Source organism: Triticum urartu, chromosome 3, assembly GCF_003073215.2.
Source record: "Triticum urartu cultivar G1812 chromosome 3, Tu2.1, whole genome shotgun sequence".
In the NCBI taxonomy this organism is placed as follows: Eukaryota; Viridiplantae; Streptophyta; class Magnoliopsida; order Poales; family Poaceae; genus Triticum; species Triticum urartu.
The window spans coordinates 169,854,968-169,877,339 of record NC_053024.1 but is presented as its reverse complement, the minus strand read 5'-3'; the positions used below and the strand labels follow the sequence as shown (position 1 = coordinate 169,877,339).

General features: G+C 47.0%; 3 protein-coding genes and 1 non-coding gene across 9 annotated transcripts; 2 read left to right on the top strand and 2 right to left on the bottom strand.

Annotated features, from left to right (window-relative positions):
- The first annotated feature begins 7,488 nt into the window (after window positions 1-7,488).
- On the top strand, window positions 7,489-12,189 carry LOC125543446 (25.3 kDa vesicle transport protein). 2 transcript variants are annotated; one of them, XR_007298456.1, is made up of 7 exons: window positions 7,489-7,622; window positions 8,481-8,719; window positions 9,611-9,771; window positions 9,857-10,003; window positions 10,638-10,714; window positions 11,436-11,575; window positions 11,734-12,189. XR_007298456.1 is itself a non-coding variant. In XM_048706803.1 (6 exons), the coding sequence occupies exons 2-6, from the start codon at window positions 8,532-8,534 to the stop codon at window positions 11,815-11,817; spliced, it is 657 nt and encodes a 218-aa protein (XP_048562760.1). In that variant the 5' UTR covers window positions 7,489-7,622; window positions 8,481-8,531; the 3' UTR covers window positions 11,818-12,189. The 2 variants fall into 2 exon arrangements, 1 of the variants encoding a protein (XP_048562760.1); XM_048706803.1 differs by lacking the exon at window positions 11,436-11,575.
- On the bottom strand, window positions 12,183-13,820 carry LOC125543445 (proline-rich protein 36-like). Its single transcript, XM_048706802.1, has one exon. It carries the CDS (start codon window positions 13,601-13,603, stop codon window positions 12,380-12,382), a length of 1,224 nt encoding a protein of 407 aa, XP_048562759.1. The 5' UTR covers window positions 13,604-13,820; the 3' UTR covers window positions 12,183-12,379.
- Window positions 13,821-14,406: 586 nt separating this feature from the next.
- On the bottom strand, window positions 14,407-14,479 carry TRNAE-CUC. Its single transcript has one exon. It is a non-coding gene; the product is annotated as a tRNA-Glu (tRNA).
- A 398-nt stretch (window positions 14,480-14,877) lies between these two features.
- LOC125543444 lies at window positions 14,878-22,034 on the top strand. 5 transcript variants are annotated; one of them, XM_048706800.1, is made up of 5 exons: window positions 14,878-15,248; window positions 15,346-15,427; window positions 16,407-20,454; window positions 20,586-21,438; window positions 21,565-22,034. In XM_048706800.1, the coding sequence occupies exons 4-5, from the start codon at window positions 21,364-21,366 to the stop codon at window positions 21,754-21,756; spliced, it is 267 nt and encodes an 88-aa protein (XP_048562757.1). In that variant the 5' UTR covers window positions 14,878-15,248; window positions 15,346-15,427; window positions 16,407-20,454; window positions 20,586-21,363; the 3' UTR covers window positions 21,757-22,034. The 5 variants fall into 5 exon arrangements, 1 of the variants encoding a protein (XP_048562757.1); XR_007298454.1 differs by lacking the exon at window positions 21,565-22,034 and adding an exon at window positions 15,658-15,757 and having other exon boundaries at window positions 14,880-15,248; window positions 20,586-20,827; XR_007298455.1 differs by lacking the exon at window positions 21,565-22,034 and adding an exon at window positions 15,649-15,757 and having other exon boundaries at window positions 14,880-15,248; window positions 20,586-20,827.
- The last annotated feature ends 338 nt before the right edge of the window (window positions 22,035-22,372 follow it).

Genomic DNA, 22,372 nt, shown 5'->3' with positions numbered 1-22,372 from the left:
ATGACGAACTTGCGAACTATGAGGAAGCAATGATGAGCCCAGATTCCGCGAAATGGTTTGAGGCCATAAAATCTGAGATATGATCCATGTATGAGAACAAAGTATGGACTTTGATGGATTTGCCCGATGATCGGCAAGCCATAGAAAATAAATGGATCTTCAAGAGGAAGACGGACGCTGATAGTAGTGTTACTATCTACAAAGCTTGAATTGTCGCAAAAGGTTTTCGACAAGTTCAAGGTGTTGACTACGATGAGATTTTCTCACTCGTATATATGCTTAAGTCTGTCCGAATCATGTTAGCAATTGCCGCATTTTATGAAATCTGGCAAATGGATAAACAAAACTGCATTCCTTAATGGATTTCTTAAAGAAGAGTTGTATATAATGCAACCAGAAGGTTTTGTCAATCCTAAAGGTGTTAACAAAATATGCAAGCTCCAATGATCCATCTATGGACTGGTGCAAGCATCTCGGAGTTGGAATATACGCTTTGATAAGTTGATCAAAGCATATAGTTTTATACAGACTTACGGTGAAGCCTGTATTTACAAGAAAGTGAGTGGGAGCACTACAACATTTCTGATAAGTATATGTGAACAACATATTGTTGGTCGGAAATAATGTATAATTTTCTGGAAAGTATAAAGGAATATTTGAAAGGAGTTTTTTCAAAGAAAGACCTCGGTAAAGCTGCTTACATATTGAGCATCAAGATCTATAGAGATAGATCAAGACGCTTGATAAGTTTTTTCAATGAGTACATACCTTGACAAGTTTTTGAAGTAGTTCAAAATGGAACAGTCAAAGAAAGAGTTCTTGCCTGTGTTGCAAGGTGTGAAATTGAGTAAGACTCAAAGCCCGACCACGCAGAAGATAGAAATAGAATGAAAGTCATTCCCTATGCCTCAGTCATAGGTTCTATAAAGTATGCCATGCTGTGTACCAGATCTATTGTATACCCTACACTGTGTTAAGCAAGGGAGTACAATAGTGATCTAAGAGTAGATCACTAGACAGCGGCCAAAATTATCCTTAGTGGAATAAGGAAATATTTCTCAATTATGGAGGTGACAAAAAGATTCGTCGTAAAAAGTTACGTTGATGCAAGTTTTGACACAGATCTGGATGACTCTAAGTCTCGATCTAGATACATATTGAAAGTGGGAGCAATAAGCTAGAGTAGCTCCGTGCAGAGCATTGTTGACATAGAAATTCGCAAAATACTTACGGATCTGAACGTGACAGACCCGTTGACTAAAATTATCTCACAAGCAAAACATGATCACACCTTAGTACTCTTTGGGTGTTAATCACATAGCGATGTGAACTAGATTACTGACTCTAGTAAACCCTTTTGGGTGTTGATCACATATCGATGTGAACTATGGGTGTTAATCACATGGTGATGTGAACTATTGCTGTTAAATCACATGGCGATGTGAACTAGATTATTGACTCTAGTGCAAGTGGGAGACTGAAGGAAATATGCCCTAGAGGCAATAATAAAGTTATTATTTATTTCCTTATATCATGATAAATGTTTATTATTCATGCTAGAATTGTATTAACCGGAAACATAATACTTGTGTGAATACATAGACAAACAAAGTGTCACTAGTATGCCTCTACTTGACTAGCTCGTTAATCAAAGATGGTTATGTTTCCTAACCATAAACAAAAGAGTTGTTATTTGATTAACGGGATCACATCATTAGGAGAATGATGTGATTGACATGACCCATTCCATTAGCTTAGCACCCGATCGTTTGGTATGTTGCTATTGCTTTCTTCATGACTTATACATGTTCCTATGACTATGAGATTATGCAACTCCCGTTTGCCGGAGGAACACTTTGTGTGCTACCAAACGTCACAACGTAACTGGGTGATTATAAAGGAGCTCTACAGGTGTCTCCAAAGGTACATGTTGGGTTGGCGTATTTCGAGATTAGGATTTGTCACTCCGATTGTCGGAGAGGTATCTCTGGGCCCTCTCGGTAATGCACATCACTTAAGCCTTGCAAGCATTGCAACTAATGAGTTAGTTGCGGGATGATGTATTACAGAACAAGTAAAGAGACTTGCCGGCAACGAGATTGAACTAGGTATTGGAATACCGACGATCTAATCTCGGGCAAGTAACATACCAATGACAAAGGGAACGACGTATGTTGTTATGCGGTCTGACCGATAAAGATCTTCGTAGAATATGTAGGAGCCAATATGGGCATCCAGGTCCCGCTATTGGTTATTGACCGGAGACGTGTCTCGGTCATGTCTACATTGTTCTCGAACCCGTAGGGTCCGCACGCTTAAGGTTACGATGACAGTTATATTATGAGTTTATGCATTTTGATGTACCGAAGGTTGTTCGGAGTCCCGGATGTGATCACGGACATGACGAGGAGTCTCGAAATGGTCGAGACATAAAGATTGATATATTGGAAGCCTATGTTTGGATATCGGAAGTGTTTCGGGTGAAATCGGGATTTTACCGGAGTACCGGGAGGTTACCGGAACCCCCCGGGAGCTATATGGGCCATGATGGGCCTTAGTGGAAAAGAGAAGAGGCAGCCCCTCATGGGCCGTGCGCCCCTCCCCTCCCTTGGTCCGAATAGGACAAGGAGAGGGGGCCGGCCCCTCTCTCTCTTTTCCCCCCTCCGCGAATCCTATTCCAACTAGGATTGGGGGGGGATCCTACTCCCAGAGGGAGTAGGACTCTCCTGGCGCGCCCTATGTGGCCGGCCAGCCTCCCCCCTTTAGTCCTTTATATACTGAGGCAGAGGCACCCCAGAGACACACAAGTTGATCCACGTGATCTTTTCCTTAGCCGTGTGCTGCGCCCCCAGCCACCATAGTCCTCGATAATATTGTAGCGGAGTTTAGGCGAAGCCCTGCTACAGTTGTACATCAAGATCGTCACCACGCCGTCGTGCTGACGGAACTCTTCCCCGACACTTTGCTGGATCGGAGTCCGGGGATCGTCATCGAGCTGAACGTGTGCTAAAACTCGGAGGTGCCGTAGTTTCGGTGCTTGATCGGTCGGGCCGTGAAGACGTACGACTACATCAACCAAACACTTCCGTTGTCGATCTACTAGGTATGTAGATCACACTCCCCCCTCTCGTTGCTATGCATCACATGATCTTGCGTGTGCGTAGGAATTTTTTTGAAATTACTACGTTCCCCAACAGGAGCCAACATGGGTATCCAGATCCCACTATTGGTTATTGACCGGAGAGTCGTCTCGGTCATGTCTGCGTGTCTCCCGAACCCGTAGGGTCTACACACTTAAGGTTCAGTGACGCTAGGGTTGTTGAGATATTAGCATACGGTAACCCGAAAGTTGTTCGGAGTCCTGGATGAGATCCCGGACGTCACGAGGAGTTTCGGAATGGTCCGGAGGTTAAGATTTATATATAGGAAGTCAAGTTTCGGCCATCGGGAAGGTTTCGGGGGTAATCGGTATTGTACCGGGACCACCGAAAGGGTCCCGGGGGTCCACTGGGTGGGGCCACCTATCCCGGAGGGCTCCATGGGCTGAAGTGGGAGGGGAACCAGCCCCTAGTGGGCTGGTGCTCCCCCCCCCATGGGCCTCCCCTGCGCCTAGGGTTGGAAACCCTAGGGGTGGGGGCGCCCCACTTGGCTTGGGGGGCACTCCACCCCCCTTGGCCGCCGCCCCCCCCCCCCTTGGAGATTCAATCTCCTAGGGCCGGTGCCCCCCTAGGGGTCCTATATATAGTGGGGGGAGGGAGGGCAGCCGCACCCTAGCCCCTGGCACCTCCCTCTCCCTCCCGTGGCACTCCTCCCTCTCCCTGAGCTTGGCGAAGCCCTGCCGAGATCACCGTTGCTTCCACCCCCACGCCGTCGTGCTGCTGGATCTTCATCAACCTCTCCTTCCCCCTTGCTGGATCAAGTTGGAGGAGACGTCTTCCCAACCGTACGTGTGTTGAACGCGGAGGTGCCGTCCGTTTGGCGCTAGGTCATCGGTGATTTGGATCACGACGAGTACGACTCCATCAACCCCATTCTCTTGAACGCTTCCGTGCGCGATCTACAAGGGTATGTAGATGCACTCCCCTCTCCCTCGTTGCTAGATGACTCCATAGATTGATCTTGATGGTGCGTAGAAAATTTTAAAATTCTGCTACGTTCCCCAACATCTCCCTCACTATATATAGTGGGAAGGGGGGAGGAGGAGGCGCCCTAGGGTTTCCCTAGGGGAGGGGCGGCGGCCACAGGGGAAACCCTAGATGGGTTTGGGTGCCCCATCCCTAGGAAACTTGCCCCCCAAGCCGGGAGGGGCGGCTGCCCTAGGGGAGGCGCCCCCACCTCTCCAGGTTATGTGAGATGGGGTGGGGGGCGCATAACCCCATAGTGGGCTGGTGTGCCCCCGCCCCTTGGCCCACAAGGCCCCTCAACGCTTGCCAGGGCCTCCGAAACTCCTTTCGATCACGCTGGTCATCACCGGTACTCCCAGAACAATTCCGGACTCAAATACCCTTCATCCAATATATCAATTTTCACCTCTGGACCATTCCGGAGTTCCTCGTCATGTCTGGTATCTCATCCGGGACTCCTAACAACCTTCGGTGACCACATACTATTCCCATTATAACTCTAGCGTCACCGAACCTTAAGTGTGTAGACCCTACGGGTTCGGGAACCATGCAGTCATGACCGAGACACCTCTCCGGCCAATAACCAATAGCGGGGTCTGGATACCCATATTGGCTCCCACATGTTCCACGATGATCTCATCGGATGAACCACGATGTCGGGGATTCAATCAATCCCGTATACAATTCCCTTTGTCCATCGGTATATTACTTGCCCGAGATTTGATTGTCGATATCCCCATACCTCGTTCAATCTCATTACCGGCAAGTCTCTTTACTCGTTCCGTAACACATGATACCGTGGCTAACTCCTTAGTCACATTGAGCTCGTTATGATGATGCATTACCGAGTGGGCCTAGAGATACCTCTCCGTCATACGAAGTGACAAATCCCAGTCTCGATTCGTGCCAACCCAATAGACACTTTCGGAGATACCTGTAGTGCACCTTTATAGCCACCCAGTTACATTGTGACGTTTGATACACACAAAGCATTCCTACGGTATCTTGGAGTTGCACAATCTCATGGTCTAAGGAAATGATACTTGACATTAGAAAAGCTCTAGCAAACGAACTACACAATCTTGTGCTATGCTTAGGATTGGGTCTTATCCATCACATCATTCTCCTAATGATGTGATCCCGTTATCAATGACATCCAATGTCCATGGTCAGGAAACCACAACCATCTATTGATCAACGAACTAGTCATTTAGAGGCTCACTAGGGACATGTGGTCTATGTATTCACACATGTATTACGGTTTCCGGTTAATACAATTATAGCATGAACAATAGACAATTATCATGAACAAGGAAATATAATAATAACTATTTTATTATTGCCTCTAGGGCTAATTTCCAACAATATTTGGGTATGCCATCTGATGTTGGTCCGTCTAAAACGTGTGCTTTCAAGTACCTAATAGACATATTATGGTGAAAGAGTGAAGGGTTGGATTGAGAAAACCATCTTAGGGGCGGGCAAAGAAATTCTAATTAAATCGGTACCGTAGGCCGTTTCGGTTTTTCTCGATATCATTCTTTAAATTGCCAAGGGGTCTCTGTAAAAAACTGAACAAGCTTATCGATCAGTTCTTCTGGGGCTATAGAGAGGGGCAGCGAAAACCACACTAGATTTCTTGGAGATCTATGACTCGACCGAAGAAGTGTGGTGACTTGAGGTTTCGGGATCTCAAGCTCTTCAACTTAGCTTTGTTGGCTCGACAGTCATGGCGCCTTCTCACTGTGCCTGAATCCCTTTGTGCTTGGTTGCTCAAGGCCACCTACTATTTCAAACATTGACATTCTCAATGTCGAATTGGGTTTCACCCATCTCATGTGTGGAGGTCTATCTTCGAGGCTAGAGATGCACTATCACATGGCCTCATTAGGTGCATCGGCGACGACACAACCACGCGGGTATTCCATCTCTGGTTGTTGCCAGATGTCGTGGGCTGAGGCTAGGCTTGGGTGCTGCAGGCCGGCCGCCGACAGTGAGCGGATGTGACACCATGACCTCGCGCCATGAGATGTTTGTGATATCGGCACACCTTCTTTATGGTTCATGACAGCGTGTGTGCTGCGAGCAGGTTGCGCCGAGCTACGAGCGGTGTTGTGGATTTCGATCGATGATATTTATGGAAGGTGGTTGGCGTTGCATGAGAGGGGTGAGTGCCACCACAATGCGGGGAATGGAATTGGCGTTGCTGCAAAGGAGTGGTGCGTAGGGAACAGAGATTTGTTGCAAGTCGGTGCTGCAACGATGACATCATTGTGAGGCACCGACAGTGCTGGGAGTGCGCTGACATGATGTGAGGCACCCATGCCGTGTCGGGGAGGCGTGGAGGACGAAGGATGCTGAGAGGCGTGTGATGAGATGGACCGTGGACAACTATGATTGCTGCAAAGGAGTGGTCCGTGGGGAACAAAGATTTGTTGCAAGCTTGTGCTGCAACGACGACCTCATTGTGAGGCACCGTCGGTGCTGGGAGGGCGCCGACATGGTGTGAGGCACCCATGCCGTGTCAGGGAGGCGTGGAGGACGAAGGATGCCTAGAGGCGTGTGATGAGATGGATCATGGAAGGCTATGATTGCTGCAAAGGAGTTGTGCATGGGGAACAGGAATTTGTTGCAAGCCGGTGATGCAACGACGACATCATTGTGAGACACTACTGGTGCTGGGAGGGTGCCGACATGATCTGAGGCACCCATGCCGTGTCAGGGAGGCGTGGAGGACGAAGGATGCTAAGAGGCGTGTGATGAGATGAATCGTGGACGACTATGATTGTGTGGATCCGATGGTGAGGTGGTTGGTTGTTCCGTCGTGATCATCTCAAGAGGCGTGTGACGAGAAAATGGAGGCGATGAGAGAAAGAAGAATTGTAGTTGTGGTGGGTTTTCGCCGACGGAGGTGAGGCAAGGGGTTAATGGACTTGAGTGTGGGGTGCAGGAGGTTGCGGGCGCCGAAGACAGTGGCAGGGTTTAGATACAGGGAAGAATGTAGCTCATGACAGTCATGTTCATCGCCTACATGTTGTATGCATTATCTTTTTTTTAACACAATACAGACGCAAACACTCATATACACGTGCATACACTCACCCATATGAACGCACACACGCACACCCTACCTTTACGAGCATATCCGAAAGACTGAGCCGGCATATCATCTTAAAATTTACAAAGTCATCGTAGGCACCTTATCATCGACGGGAACGTTTCCTCCCACTAAATACGCATCGCCGGAAATCTTGAAATAAATTCAGAAATGAATGCGAACACCAGGATTTGTATGCATTGTTGGCGTATGAACATAGACTGTCTGCATTGTTGCCCCTAGCACGCGCATTTAACTAGTAAAAAAAAGCCCTTGTCATAAAAAAAAGGCGCTTGCCCTCCTAGTAGTTTGTTCTCTCTCTTCTTCCGCTTCTCTTTCACCTCTCTTCCTCACTCAACGCGAACCAGAACCCGACGCGAGGCGTGGCTCGCCGCGAGATGGTAAGCACGACCCCCCTCCCCATTGCCACGCCTCCACCCTCCCCCGCCCTGCCCAGGGGTCGGCTGCATCCGCACATGTGATCCGCGCGGATCTAGCCCTGCGCTCGTTCAGGATCTGTTCGTCTCTGTCGTTTTGGATTCGCTGAGGGGTTTGCGATCGATCTGGCGAGCCCTTAGGGTTTTGGCGGGGAAGCGGGGTGTTCGTTGCGCCATTTAGCGGGGGCGTAGCGGTGGATTGGTTGTAGCCGCTGCCTCGGCCCAGCTCTTTGGAATGAGGGACGCATGTGGTTTCTGCGCCATTTCTCATCAGCGGTTCGTGGTATCGCGGATATAGTATCGGCGAATTCGCAAAAGCAGTTAGGTAGGTTGCTCGCTGAACCAAGTGATCATGTTCCCTTGTTGCCATGGAGTGGTCTGCGATGAAGTGGCTGTTTCTAGGGATCGTGCCAGTGGGTGATTGGGTGCTAGGCTCTGCGTTCACAGATTAGTGGACTGAAATTTCGTTAATGGAGCCGTATGTGTTCGGACTCTGAGTGTTCACTAGTAGCACGTGAATCAAGGTCAGTCGGTGCTTTGCGATACAATTTGTTGCAAAATGCTCTGGTGAGTACATTCCATGTGTCGTCACCAGCAATAATGTGCATTTATCTTACACATATTTTTTCGGTCATCATCATGGCCATAGTCTCTGAGCCTGTTATATTCTGTAACTATGGAGAATATGCTGGACATTCACTGTTGCTTGAGATATTAAGCTGTTAGTATTTGAGATATATGGGTCACTGATAAGTAGGATACACTATACCGAAGTGAACATATCAGAACTATTTACTAGCTCTCCTCTGCTTTTCTGTGCAGGTGGCACTTTTACATTAGCGATGCTAGTTTGTGTCTTGTTATCTTTTCAAAATGGTGAAGCTGACAATGATAGCCCGTATCACTGATGGCCTTCCATTGGCGGAGGGGTTAGATGATGGTCGAGATCTGAAGGATGCTGACTTCTACAAGCAGCAAGCAAAACTGTTGTTCAAAAACTTATCTAAAGGCCAACACGAATCATCAAGGCTGTCAATCGAGACTGGACCCTACTATTTCCAGTATCCTTAACCTTTATGTCATCTGCAGCATTTTAGTTTCTGTTTTGCGAAGCATGTGATCTTTCTGTTACTCCCTCTGGCCCATAATATAAGATCGTTTTGCAAGCTGTTTTAGCTTGCAAAACGATCTTACAGCTTGCAAAGCGATCTTATATTATGAGACGGAGGGAGTACTATTTTGTCAAAGTTTTCTGTGCCAAAGGGGAATAGAATCATGCAAGTCTATGCAGCCTAATTAGATAACTAGCTTATACTCCCTCTGTTCCAAATTACTCGTCGTGATTTTAGTTCAAATTTGAACTAAAACCACGACGAGTAATTTGGAACGGAGGGAGTACTTCCTGAATCCTTCATGTTTATGATGATCTGTGATTCCTTGTAGTTGCTTCATTGGTAGTCAAAGTTGCTTCTGCAAGTCGATTTTGGGAATTTGAGTACCTGTACAAGTCTAGGCCACACATTTAAATATCAGATACAAGGAGAACAATTAATTTTTCATCTCGAAGCAGTTTTGTGGCATAATGCACATTCTTATTTTCTGTTAGCGCTTAATTTGTATAAGAATTGAAATCACCTGGTATGCATTAGCATTTCAAACAGCCAAAGGTAACATACTGCTTATGTGGGAAAAAGGCTGGTGACTTGAATAATGAATAAAAGACACTTTCTTGGGCCTTTTCTCTTTTGCATGTACACCACTGTGTGTATGCTCTGTCATATATGCACCATCTGTCTTCATGATACATTTGTATTTACATTGCATGTAGTAAGATACATTGTTAATTTTGCGAATAGTATACGTGGAGAATCAAATCCTCTTCTGTAGTTTTAGCCTGTTTTCCTTGTAAAATTATCATGGCACTCTTGTTCCACCTTGATTCAACAAAACAGTTACATCATTGAGAGCCGTGTATGCTATTTGACAATGTGTGACCGTTCTTATCCAAAGAAACTTGCATTCCAGTATTTAGAAGATCTAAAAAATGAATTCGAGAGGGTCAATGGTAGCCAAATTGAAACTGCTGCAAGGCCATATGCTTTCATCAAATTTGGTATGGTTCTTCGATCTTATATGGACATTTTTCACATTCAGCTTCTTATTAGCTACTGGGTGATAGCTTATCTGTCTCTGTTTAGATACATTCATACAGAAAACCAGGAAACTGTATTTGGATACCAGAACCCAAAGGAACCTTGCCAAGTTGAATGATGAGCTCTGCGAGGTGCACCAGATTATGACTCGCAATGTTCAAGAAGTTCTTGGTGTGGGTGAAAAACTAGATCGTGAGTTTGCCACTGTCATCTATGTTTATTATGTTGAATTGTTACATCATTATGTCTTCTAGATTGATGGACGTGCAAATGATTTCTGCACATATTTACAATTAGCTATCTGTAGGTATTTACCTAAAAGGCACCAGTGAGTACAGTTTCTGTTAGGTCCACAAAGTAATTGTGTTTCAACAAACCATGTTGATTTTCCCTGGATTATAGGTTATTATTACACATGCTTCTTTTGGAACCCCTAGCACATGTATAAAAGTATTATGACTGCCTTAATGCTATGTTTGCTTGATACTCCTATTTTTTGAGACATGTTCAAGCTTTGTGTGCATTATTGAACTGGTATTATTTCTGCTTAATGTTACTGTTTTTTAACATTTCATCTTCGTATTTTGAACTGGCTTGCCCCAGCTCTTCCCCTTTAGCATGACTTGTCGTGGTCTGTTCCAGTGTATTATTGCCTATGTTTTTAAGGCGTCTGTAAAGCGGCCCCCCCCCCCCCCCCCCCCCCCCCCCCGCCTTAAAGCGAAGCGTCGCCTTAAAAACATAGATATTGCATAGCCATAATCCTCAGTCCTCAGCCATGTCAATTAAGACAATTGCTCAAAGAAAGGTTTCTTTTTGCCCTTTGCAGAGGTTAGTCAATTGTCTAGTAGGTTGACCTCTGATACGAGAATGTATGCAGACAAGGCAAAGGATCTCAATCGCCAGGTACTGTCCCCCTAAATCCATTTTCCACTCCAGTTATATGAGTTATATGTATCCAAGCAGCTAAGCCGAGTCTGAGTACCGAAACAAATGATTTATTCATGTTGGGCACAGAGATGAGTATGGCTGGTAGTCTTCTGTTTGTTTTTTCATATCATTCTTAAATGAAAAGATTCTTGAGGTAGATCTACTTTCGTTGGTTTGTAAGCATCACAGGGCTCTTTTATTCTCAAACTTTTCATTATCTTCTTTAAATTAAAGGAGTCTTGAGGTAGATCTACTTTCTTTGGTTGGTATCACAGAGCCCTCTTTTTCTCAAACTTAACAACTTGAAGATTCCATAATTAGATACTTGCTACGTTTGCCTTGTCAGTGGATTATGGTAATTTTGTTTGATAACAAGTTTGTAGTACTACCTATTTTCCTATTTGAATAACTAACATTTCCTATTTTTGTGGCTCTCTTTTCACATCAGATTGCAAAATAGCTTAAGCACATCACTTTTTTTTTGACAGAGAAGCGCATCACAGTTGAGCAGCTGCAAGCTGCATAATTATTGTCATTTCCCTTGTACAGTACTTTCTATTTTAGTTTGATTGGCCACTTCCAGCAAATTATGTTGGCTGTAATCGTCACTCCAAACAAATAAAAAACGTGCAGTAAAAAACTAACTTGGTCCCGTTGTGATCTGCCACAAACTGCTCACTAGTGCTTTGTTTTTAAGGTGTCCTGCCTAGGACGCTTGGGCGATAAGGCGCCCTGGCAGCGCCTTACAAATATGCCCGTCTTAGGCGCTTAGGCGTCGCCTAGGCGCTGGAGCGGGTGGTGCTCGCCTTAGGTTGCCTTACTGCCTTAAAAACAATGGTAATATCTCCGCGCCTTCTGTTCGTGAAGCACACAAATTCCATTCTGTATCTGCAGTCCTATGTTCATTAACAAAGCAGAATGGGAATCTCTAGTCAACATTAGCCACCATACTTTTTCTTATTAATCTGACGCAATTGCCACTTGTGGTTTTTCAGGCCTTAATTCGGAAGTATGCCCCTGTGGCCATTGTGATGGGGATAGTACTGATGCTCTTTTGGATCAAGAACAAGATATGGTGACCCAGTGAAGCTCGACATCCTTCACTATGACGCCGAGAATTCTATGTCAACAGATGCTTCTACAGCTTATCCCGCATCTGCCTATTCAAGCGAGATTACCTTTTTAGCCGCCTTATATTTTCCCAAACAAGAGGAGCAAACAGTAAACCCGTTGTGTAGTAGTATTAGTATAGATCTGATCCTGATCCATGAGTTCTCCATGAAATCTTGGAGCCGAACATACCATGAACTATTCTATTAGAGGTGTAGATTCGACCGACATAGTAACTGGTCTTCTTTTTGTGAGCCCAACATGTAAGATCTGTCGTGCAACATATTGTATGCAGAAATGCTTTGGTCGAGATGAAATATGTTTGACATACTACTGAAGAACAGGCCATGCCTTCATTTCCAATTTACCAAACTTGTTCGTTGAAATGTTTTGACACGGAAAATTCACACGATTCTAGTTGGCAATTTCGGATGATTCTAGTTGAAATTGCCTTTGTTTCCTGTAAAATCCTGCCTTAATAATTTCTTACAGTTGAACCCCCAAACCCCGAGCTAGCAGTGGCTGTGCGGGTCAGCACCGGAAGCCAAGCACCCTGCCGTCGATCGGCGAGACGCCGACGCGGCACACCTTGGACGCCTGCACCCGGTGCGTCAGCACCCGCAGCACCATCACCTTGCCCTTCACCACCAGCAGCGAGTCCACCTCCATCATGACAGCCGCAGCCGCCGGCTGCTGCGCGGACGTGTCCAGCGGCGGCGGGGTGGCCGCGGGGAAGGCCGGCACGGCGAAGGTGGTGGACCAGTGCTTGGTGCTGCCGCTGTCGATGAGGCCCGCGGGGATGTAGATGGAGCCGATCTCGCCGCCGGCGTAGGCGACGCGGAGCGAGCTGTCGAAGTGCGCGAGCGGCGCGCGGTTGGGGTTGCGCACGGAGGCCACCTGCTCGAACGTGAAGGCCACCGTGCCGTTGGCGGCCGCGAAGGACGGCAGCCGCACCGCCGCGACGGCGATCTCGGGCGGCTGCGGCCGGAAGAGGAGGAACAGCGCCGTCGCTGCCCCGCCGGCCGCGAACAGGAGGAAGGCCGCCGCCATAAGGCAGGACGCCACGGCGGAGGTGCGGCGCCGCGGGGGGCGCTCTGGCTCGTAGTAGTACGGGTACGGCCACGGGCTCGGCTCCGGCGGCCTGTCGGTGGTTGCGACGGGAGCCGCCGCCGCGCCGCCCCCCGGCACGTAGTACGGCCCCGGCCGCGGCTCCGGAGGCCTAGCCACGGTGGCGACGGGGGCCTCCCGAGCCGCGCGTCCCTCCGGCGAGCCATACAGCTGCTCCGGCGACCTGGCCACGGGGGCGACGGGAGCCTCCCGAGGAGTCTTGCGCTCCTCCGCCGCAACGTGCAGCTTCTCCGGCTGCCTGGCCACGAGGACGACGGGAGCCTCCCGGGCCGCGCGGCCCTCCGGCGCTCCGTGAAGCTGCTCCAGCGGCTTGGCCACGGGGACGATGGGAGCCTCCCGAGCGGCGCGGCCCTCCGGCTTCCCCGCCGGCCTGGCGACGTTGGCGAGGAGAGCCTCGTGAGACGCGCGGCCCTCCTCCGCGAGTCTCGGGCGGGGCCGCGGCTCCGGCGGCCTGGCCCTGTCGGCGACGGGAGGCCCGCGGGCCGTGGGCTCCTCCGCCGCGCGGAACGGCCTCGGCGCCTGGCCCAGGCGCTGCCGCGGAGGAGGCGGGCCGGCCGCGGCAGCCTCGCGGTCCGTCGGCGGGCGCATGCGCGGCGGGAGAGGGAGGGGTGGTTGCTGCTGCGGCATCGTACTCCTCCCTCGCTCGCTCGCTCGCTAGTGGAGTGTGCGCGTGGCGCCCTCGCTCGCCCTTTGTTGGCTTGCGCCGCTTTGCGAGGGCACGGCACAATAATGCTCAACAATGCTGTTGGGTGGCATGTGCGCGCCCCAGCGAGCGGAAAGACGGGGGTGGGGACTGGGTATAGTGAGCTGCGCGCAGTGGAAGTGGAGGTGCTTTTCGACTTTGGAGACTTCTCCTCCTCCCGGATGAGATATTGAGATGAGATCCAGCTGCTGCTGTACGTTACCGCTCGCCAGTGTTCACGCATGTGAGTGACCGACCTCTGTGTGATCTCTGGCGTGGTGTGAAACCACCCCGAAAGTCGACGGGCGAATCTTGGCCGTCCATGTCCTGGATCTCGTCTCCGTCTGGGCACCAAGACTGAAGGGACGACCACGCCAATGGACAGTACGGGAAGCTTGCTTGGGCTAGACAGCAGCAGAGGGATGAGTTTGTGTTTTCTATCAGCTGCTGCTCGCCGGTAGGTGGCCAGCAGGAGTAGTTTAATTTGATCTCTCGACTATTTTCTAGTTGCTCTCCGGCTTAAGAGATACACTGTTGTTTCATTTATCTATTTTCCTTTCCTTTTGGGTAAAGCTACAAGATCTTAGCCTTTAAGCAACGTGCCCGCGCTGGTTCCGCTTTGGCTCGCTGGGCCAAAGGGAGAAAAAAAAGTACGGCGTTGTGGCTTGCTTTGGCCGCGGAGCGAGCAGGACGGGTGATGATCATCCACGGCAGAAAGCAGTGTTGGGTACACCTGTGCTTGTTAGGATTCCGTCGCCGGGACTTGAACCCGGGTCTCTCAGGTGAGAGCCGAGTATCCTAACCACCTAGACTACGACGGAGCTTACAGCTTGTACTTCCTCTGATCCTTTTTACTTTGCATATTAGATTTGTCTGAAGTCAATCTCATCCAACTTTGACCAAGTTTATACACAAAATTATTAACATTCACATAACAACACATTTATTATTAGATCCATCTCGGAATATATTTTTATATTATATTTTATTAGATGTTATAGATGTTAATATTCTCTAATATAAATTTGGTCAAATTTAACAAACTTTGACTTCAGTCAAAGCTAATGTACGGACTAAAAAGGATCGGAGGGAGTATCAAGCAGGACTTATTAAAACCATTCAGCTACGCATCAAGCGCGACCACTGGCGATAGCCACGTCGATTTTACTGTGCCGAGAGAAAAGAAAGGAAGAAAGGGATCGAGGTTTGTGCCGCTGAGTTAACACCTCCCCAGGGCGATTGGGGTCTGCCCCTTTCTTCCCCACGTACGCGACCTGCTCTCTCTATGGTTCCCTCTCCCACACGCCTCCTCAAGCGACCCCACCTCACGCTCCCGATGCTGCGCCGACACCTCCTCCCCTTCTCTCACGGCCTCTACGAGCATCCGCAAATCCTCCCTCTTCCCTAATCTCCTTCCTTTTGCCTCTCAATCACGAATCAGGATCCATGGAGGTGTCCGACAAGTGCTACTCGATCTGCTATACGGCAGCGGCGGGGAACACCGGCCGTCGGTCTGCCTCTCGATGCTCATCCTTCGGGAGGCTGCGCGCGGAGCCTGCCGCTGAACTTCGCCTCCACATCGCCATGAAGGTGGGCTGTTCTCCCTTGGATGAGTTCTCTTGATGTTCTTCTCTTCTCTTACCTATTACTGATGCGCTTAGCGGTCGTCGATGTTGTGTGTTCACAGGTGGTTCTTCTTCTTCGCTGACCTGTTCATCCATCGCTCGTCTTGTTCGTCTCTCTGTTCTCCGGTCCTCGTCGTCGTCAAGGTACCGTTTCTGGTCTGCTTATGAGTGCTCATGTGTGTGTGTGTGTGTGTGTGTGTGTGTGTGTGTGTGTGTGTTGATTTTTAATTTGTGCGTCTGTCAGTTCGTTCACGCTCGTGAGGTGTTTGTTCTTATGTCTCTTCGATTTTCCTTTCTTTCTTCTCTTGTATGAGATTTCAGAATCCCAGAACCCACATACATCAGCTGAAGTAAGATCTTAACAGTTTTGACAGTGTTGACGCCCAGGATAATCGAGCATCTGACTTGACTTGTTGGTCAGTGACAGGGTTTGGTGACCATGCACTGAGATTCTCAACCACATTGCTAAGTTTGGTCGGTTCTTGTTTTGCTTCTTTGAGCTTTTAATTTGTGCCTCTGTCAGTTCGTTCAGGCTCATTAGGTGTTTGTTCCTGCTTCAACTTTCTTTTCTTTTTCCTCTTGTATGGTTTTTGGAGCAAGGTTGGTCGGTCGGTTTTTCTTTTGCTTCTTTCAGATCTTGTAGAAATAATGATGCCAGTTCTACATGTGCTGCAACAGATAATGAGGTAGATAGATGACATGGCTGAAGCCAAAGTTCTGTGTGGGTATGACATAACAGAAAATGATAGAAATCATTATAGGTATAACAGGGCACTTTTTTTTTAAACTATAACTGAATGAACAGATCGACCAAACAATTAGGAACTGGATTCACGCAGTAGAAGGAAGTAAACAGAAGGTATAGTTAAACTAAAAATAAAGGATTTCTACCAAAATTATGAGCAGCACTAACAGTACTATGAACTGAATCAAAAGAAGAGAAACAAATGTTCAGAAAATTCAAACAGAGCAGCAGAGGTTACAGGAATTCAGTTTTGAGTAATCAGAGTAGCATAGAAGAGTAAAAACTCATTGTTGCTGAATATAGAGTGTGCTTATCATGATTTACTTCCTCACAGAACTAAGCAGTGTGGTTGACTTACATTATGGTATGCTTCCTCAGGGATTGGCATCATCGGTTCATAATCAAGTTTGACTCATTATCTAATCTGCTGGGCATATCGACTCTGCGGCTAAGGTGCGCTTCCCTCTCTTTTTAACTTGTTTCGGTTGCTTGTGCTTGGATTGCGTCTGCTTATTCGCAGTTATTTTCGCTGTGCTATTTGTGATATTTGTGAGATGCCACATCTTTGATATGATCTCTTATAGCTAAGAAAAGGTAAAAAAACATCCTTTTGTCTTCCAACTCAACAATTATTTGACATTGCTAAAATAGAACCATTTTATTTTCCCTAACTATATCTTGACTATATAGGTCAAGACTGACTTGTTTTCGGCACACATGGTTCCCATTGCCTTGTTGTGAAACAAGGCATAAGCAGATACCAAAATTTAGGGTCGATCGATGGGTACGAAACACATATGTCAGTGAAGTAACTTTGGGGAAGCATGAACTCAAAAATTTAGGAGCACTTGACAGCGAGACGGAGTTAACTGAAAGTAATCTACAAACTTTGAGATTTCGATTTCTGCCTCTGTTACTTTGTTGATGCTCATGAAGCGTTTCTTGTTATGTCTGCTTCAATTTTCTTTTCTTTTTTCTGTTGTGTGATTTTCCAAGCAAGGTTGTTTGGTCGATTCTTGTTTTGCTTCTTTGAGCTTTTGGTTTCTGCCTCTGTGAATACGCTCATCAGGTGTTTCTTCTTATGTGTGCCAAGTCTGCTGTGCTAGATAGATGACATGCCTGCAGCACAAGTTATGTTGAAACCAAGTCTGCTGTGAATGATAAGCAAGGTTGTTTGGTCGGTTCTTGTTTTGCTTCTTTCAGATTTTGATTTGTGCCTCATGCTATCATTATCCCATCAGAGTAGGTACAAATCAGAGGAGGTTCAATCATGTTATCATTATGGTTTCTATAATTTTATTATAGACGGATGCTTCTTTTCCCTTGTTTGTTCTATACAACAAAGTGCACTTTCGATTGATATTATTACATGTTATTAAAAGTGCAGATTGTAGTTTTGGTCACTCAAGTAAAATTGAGGGAGTCATTAACAGTAGGTGCTAATTGAGGTTGTACAAGGATATCTTCAGTTCTTGATAAAGCATAGTGCCATCTGTCTTCCCCCCCTTTTGTTCTGCCAGATCTGGTTCTTTTTAGTTTCTGTACTTGTTCTTGCTGTGGGGTTCTTGATGAGTCTCATACAGATTGATATGGTGTACATTTTTGCAAGTGTGTGTACAGTCTGAACAAGTGATTAGTATATGGCTGAGGCTGTAAATTCTCTTGGTTTTTACTTCTGGAGTTCAGCTAGATTCAGTTTTGCGGCGTTTAGTACACTGCTATTTGAGCAGGCCAGCAAAGAATTGCTTTACTGATTGTTGAGCTGTGCTGCACTTTTTCTTCACACGAAATGACCTCTTTGTTGATCTTTTTTCCCCGTTTTCTTGGAGAGTGCTGCCTTTGCAATGGTTTGGCCATAAATTTGTTGTCTTGCGATAGCCAAATACTGAACTTCAGAGGGAGACATTCGCTGTTTTTCAGAATTTATGGAACTACAAAAAAATAACTGGCTCAGCTTAATAATTCTGCTTACACCCCTGTTTGTAAAGACTTCTGTTTAGTACACGCTTGATACCTAGCAGCAGTACCCCTGTTTTGTTATTACTACCCCCGTTCCTAAATATAAGATGTTTTAGTAGTTCAATTTTAACTGCCAAAACATCTTGTTTCTAGAAACAGAGGGTGTATTTGACTGCAAGATTTGATAGCAAAGCATAGCAGTAAGTGGTCCAAAGAAAGGACACCGCTTCTCTCAAACGATTTAAATGTCTACCTAACTTGCTTCTATGAATTTCCTGCTCTATTCTTGATATGTCCGATGGTTATATTAGCCCTGTAATCTACCGACGCATCGAAAATAATAGTTACTACAAGATCTTATCCCTGCTTACACATTTCTCAAAGAGATGATATAGGTGACACGATTATCTTGACAACATAGAGCATGTATGTTTGTTGTCGTTGTGCTTCTGTTCTGTCAACTGAGCGTGATAAATTCTCTCTGTTTGCAGCTTTCTCTCTTTTTTTCAATCTTTGCTCATATGGACACATCCTCTGCTAGCTCTTTAATTCCATTTAACTTAGAGCCTGTTCGGCAACACTCCACTCCTCTAATTTCTCAACTCCACTGCTTACTTCTCAACTCCCAACTCTACTTGCATATTTTAGAATTTTGCAAAACGTTCGGCACCCAACTCCAGCTCTTCTACGTGTGCGCATGGAGAAAAGGAATCGGGGCAAGCGGGGAGTACGAGAGATTTGTGGGGTTCTGTTTCCTTTTTTTTTCTCGAACCGGTAAGTGGCGTGTAAAAATTTGTACGAGCCATCGAGATGGAGCGCGCGGAGCGTCACTTTCCCGACTCCAGCGATTTGTACTACGGGCCGCTCCGCTCCGGATTATGAAATCTACGGAGTTGACTCGTTCGGTGCGGCTCAGCCGGCTCCCGTAGCGGAGTTGAGGAGCAGAGGGCTCCCGAACACCCCCTTAATCTCTATCTCCATTTAACTTGTTGATATAGTACCACCTCCATTACAAACCGTTCTTTTGATCTGCTGCTCTCCTTTATTTCTTTCCATTTTATCTTACTTCCAATAATTAATTTGAGGTTAAAATCCTGAAATTTAGTGATGTAATGCACCAAAATTGGGGTAGTTTTATTTATTTATCACAAGAAATGAGTGCTACTATTATGCGTTTATTCTTGTTTTGTCATTATTCTATGATGATCAACCATGACTGTTCTTTCAAAGTGAGCTTCATTTCTCTATAGTCAACTCTTTAAATGGTATTCTTTTGAATATTTTCAGTGCCATGTTTACTTATTTTATACACTATACAGTGATGGTGAAAGACTTGAAGTAGATCATGCTAGCATTTTCCCAATGTGATGACTATGACCAATAGTTAGCCTGCACATCTTACTTTCAATGCCTTCGATCACACCGTCGCCACCTAAAAGGTATGCGCCCTCGCCCCCTTTTATTCTCTTGCCCTTTCCGCCTTGCTGGGAGAAGATGTATGTGTGTTCTGTTTTAGACAATGGTGTTCATGTAAGCGCGTTCATGCCATGTTCCCAAGTACTATGTTCTCTTTTATTTCTGGAATCGTGTCTATTCGCACAAGTACTATGCACACAGCAACACATGGTCTATACTGCTGCAAATTGTTCTGCGTTAGCTTTGAATCTGTTAGTGAAGTTGTTATTGTATGGTAACGGTGTACTTTTATGGGCTGATTAATAGAATGGATCTGTATGTGCTATAGATAGCTAATCCTTTGCAACAATTTAATAAGATGCTGAAATCAAAGGCGTGGCCTCTATTTGATCAGCACGGTATGCTATAAAACCGAGAAGAAGAGAAGGAGTATGGGTGTGATTTGCTTCTGTTTTCGTTATATAATTGTAGGCTCTGTTGGTACCAAATTTTTTTTCTGGTGTAAATTTTTGCTCTTGCGATTTGTCTCTTGTAATTATCTTGAATCCTACAGTCAGTTGCATTTTTGGTTCCTACAGTCAGTTGCATTTTTGGTACCATGTGAGAGTTTGGTCCTGCAATTCGGTTCCTACAGTCAGTTGCATTTTTCTTGTATGAAATTAAAGTGTCGTAGTTTATCAATATCACCCGAATTGGACCATCTGACATTTCATAAGCTTTATCAGTACTATGTCCTCCTTAGCTGTACTGCTGCTCCAACTGAAGGTTTGCTCTCAGTTTCAGATCTCCCTGAGTTATTCCAGAATCTATTATGCTCTTTTACATTGAATTCCTTGGGTTGAAACTGTGAGCTGTGCCTATTTTTAATTCTAAAATATATCTGCTTTGTCTAGAGAAGGTAGAACGACAAGGTTATTCAGATGTTTTACAGTATCTGATATGCCCCTTAATTAGTAAGGTGGGCTCACAAGCTTGGGTCCTGAGCCACAAGAACTCGAGAAAGGCATCATACATTCCTTTTTTTGCAAGGCTTCAGATACGATTGCCCATGGTGGGTTCTTCATTCTTAGGAGACGTGCTGAAAAGTGCCTTCCTCTGCCAACTAGCATTGAGAACATGTTTTTTACTCCAGTTGATGTCTGCACAATTTCTGGCTTATTGAATTGTATGGTTGCTTTGCAGGACATGTCTCAGAATCCCCCATGTCAACAACTGGTAGCCAAAGATCTTCATGGAACTGAGTGGCATTTTCGTCACATTTTTTGTGGTGATTTTACAATTTGAGTATTCAGCTTGAATACCCTTTAAACTTTCTGTCGTTCTGTTCTTATTGTTTTCGTATAGCGGTAGATGTCACAATTGAATGTTGAATTCTTATCACTGCAGAAAATTGCAGCATATAGTGATTCATTACTTCTTGAGTATGTTGAACTGTATCCCTGTCTGGTTCTATATCATGCCTTCCGATGTTTTGTGTTTCAGATGCTATCTTTGTATTTAAGTGTCATTTATTTAGTTATTTCAAAATTTGTTGTCGCAACTTCTTACATCCAATGTCCATGTGTTATAAGATAGCAACAAAGCAAATGGAATGGGCGCTTGCCAACTTGGCGCCGCCTAACTTCCTCTCAAGAGGGGCCACCCGCAACACCTAGTTTGTATCGAAAGCATTCACAGCCAACCTCATGTCGGCCACCAGTTTCCGCTGGAGGCGGGCGCACTGATGCCAGCTGGGACTCTCTGGGGCTCCGACGCTGTGCCATGTGCGTCTCACGTGCGGGCCCGAGAAGTCCAACTGCGCCGTTTCCGACAGTACGCACGCACACCACGCGAACCGCAGGTTGCAAGCTACCACGAGCCACGCCTATAAAATGGCGGCCGTGTCCTCCTCCACGAGCCACGCCTATAAATCGGCAACCTTTCGGAGAAGCGTCTTCGACCGAATCCACCGCCTTCATCCATGGCCGAGCACGTGAGCCACCAGGGCGACGCGTCGCTTGGCCACGTACAGATCAGCCATCCACAGATCTCCCACGCAACCGATCCATCCGGCCGGCCGGCCGGCGATGCGCATATGGCCGTCTCTGTGTCGTTCGTCCGTCGATCTCTCTATGTGCGCATATGGCTACTGGTTTAGGTAATTAACGTGGTCGCGTTGCAGGACACGGCCGGCCATTGTGGGCACGACGCCGCGGGGACGGCTCACGACGCGGCCGGTGCGGGAGCCAACCAGGCCGGCGGAGTTATGCAGGAGGTGGACGGGCAGGCGCAGCTGGTCGTGCAGAGCGCCGTCGACGCCGCCACGGGGGCCGCGGAGGCCGTCAAGACTGCCACCGGCCTCGGCGGCAACTAGGCTGGCAGCGCGCGTGCGCAGGCATGGCTCTCTCCTGATCCCGCAGCGATGCTAGACTTACGGACAAGTTTTACGGATTAGAAGTTACAGAATGAGATGGCATGAACTGATTTAGAGGAAACAAACCCCACCGGGAAATGCAGGGGGTGGGGGGCAAATTAGGGAGGGGCAGGTCAGTCCGTAGGAGTGATTTCGTGAAAACGGCTCATACGTTGAGCATTTTCGCCTGACAACGATGCTAGACTTACGGACAAGTTTTACGGATTAGAAGTTACAGAATGAGATGGCATGAACTGATTTGGGGGAAGCAGACCCCGCCGGGAAATGCAGGGGGTGGGGGGCAAATTAGGGAGGGGCAGGTCAGTCCGTAGGAGTGATTCCGTGAAAACGGCCCGTACGTTGAGCATTTTCGCCTGACAGCGATGCTAGACTTACGAACAAGTTTTACGGATTAGAAGTTACAGGATGAGATGGCATGAACTGATTTGAGGGAAGCAGACCTCACCGGGAAATGCAGGGGGTGGGGGCAAATTAGGGAGGGACAGGTCAGTCCGTAGGAGTGACTCCGTAAAAACGGCCCGTACGTTAGCATTTTCGCCTGACAGCGATGCTAGAC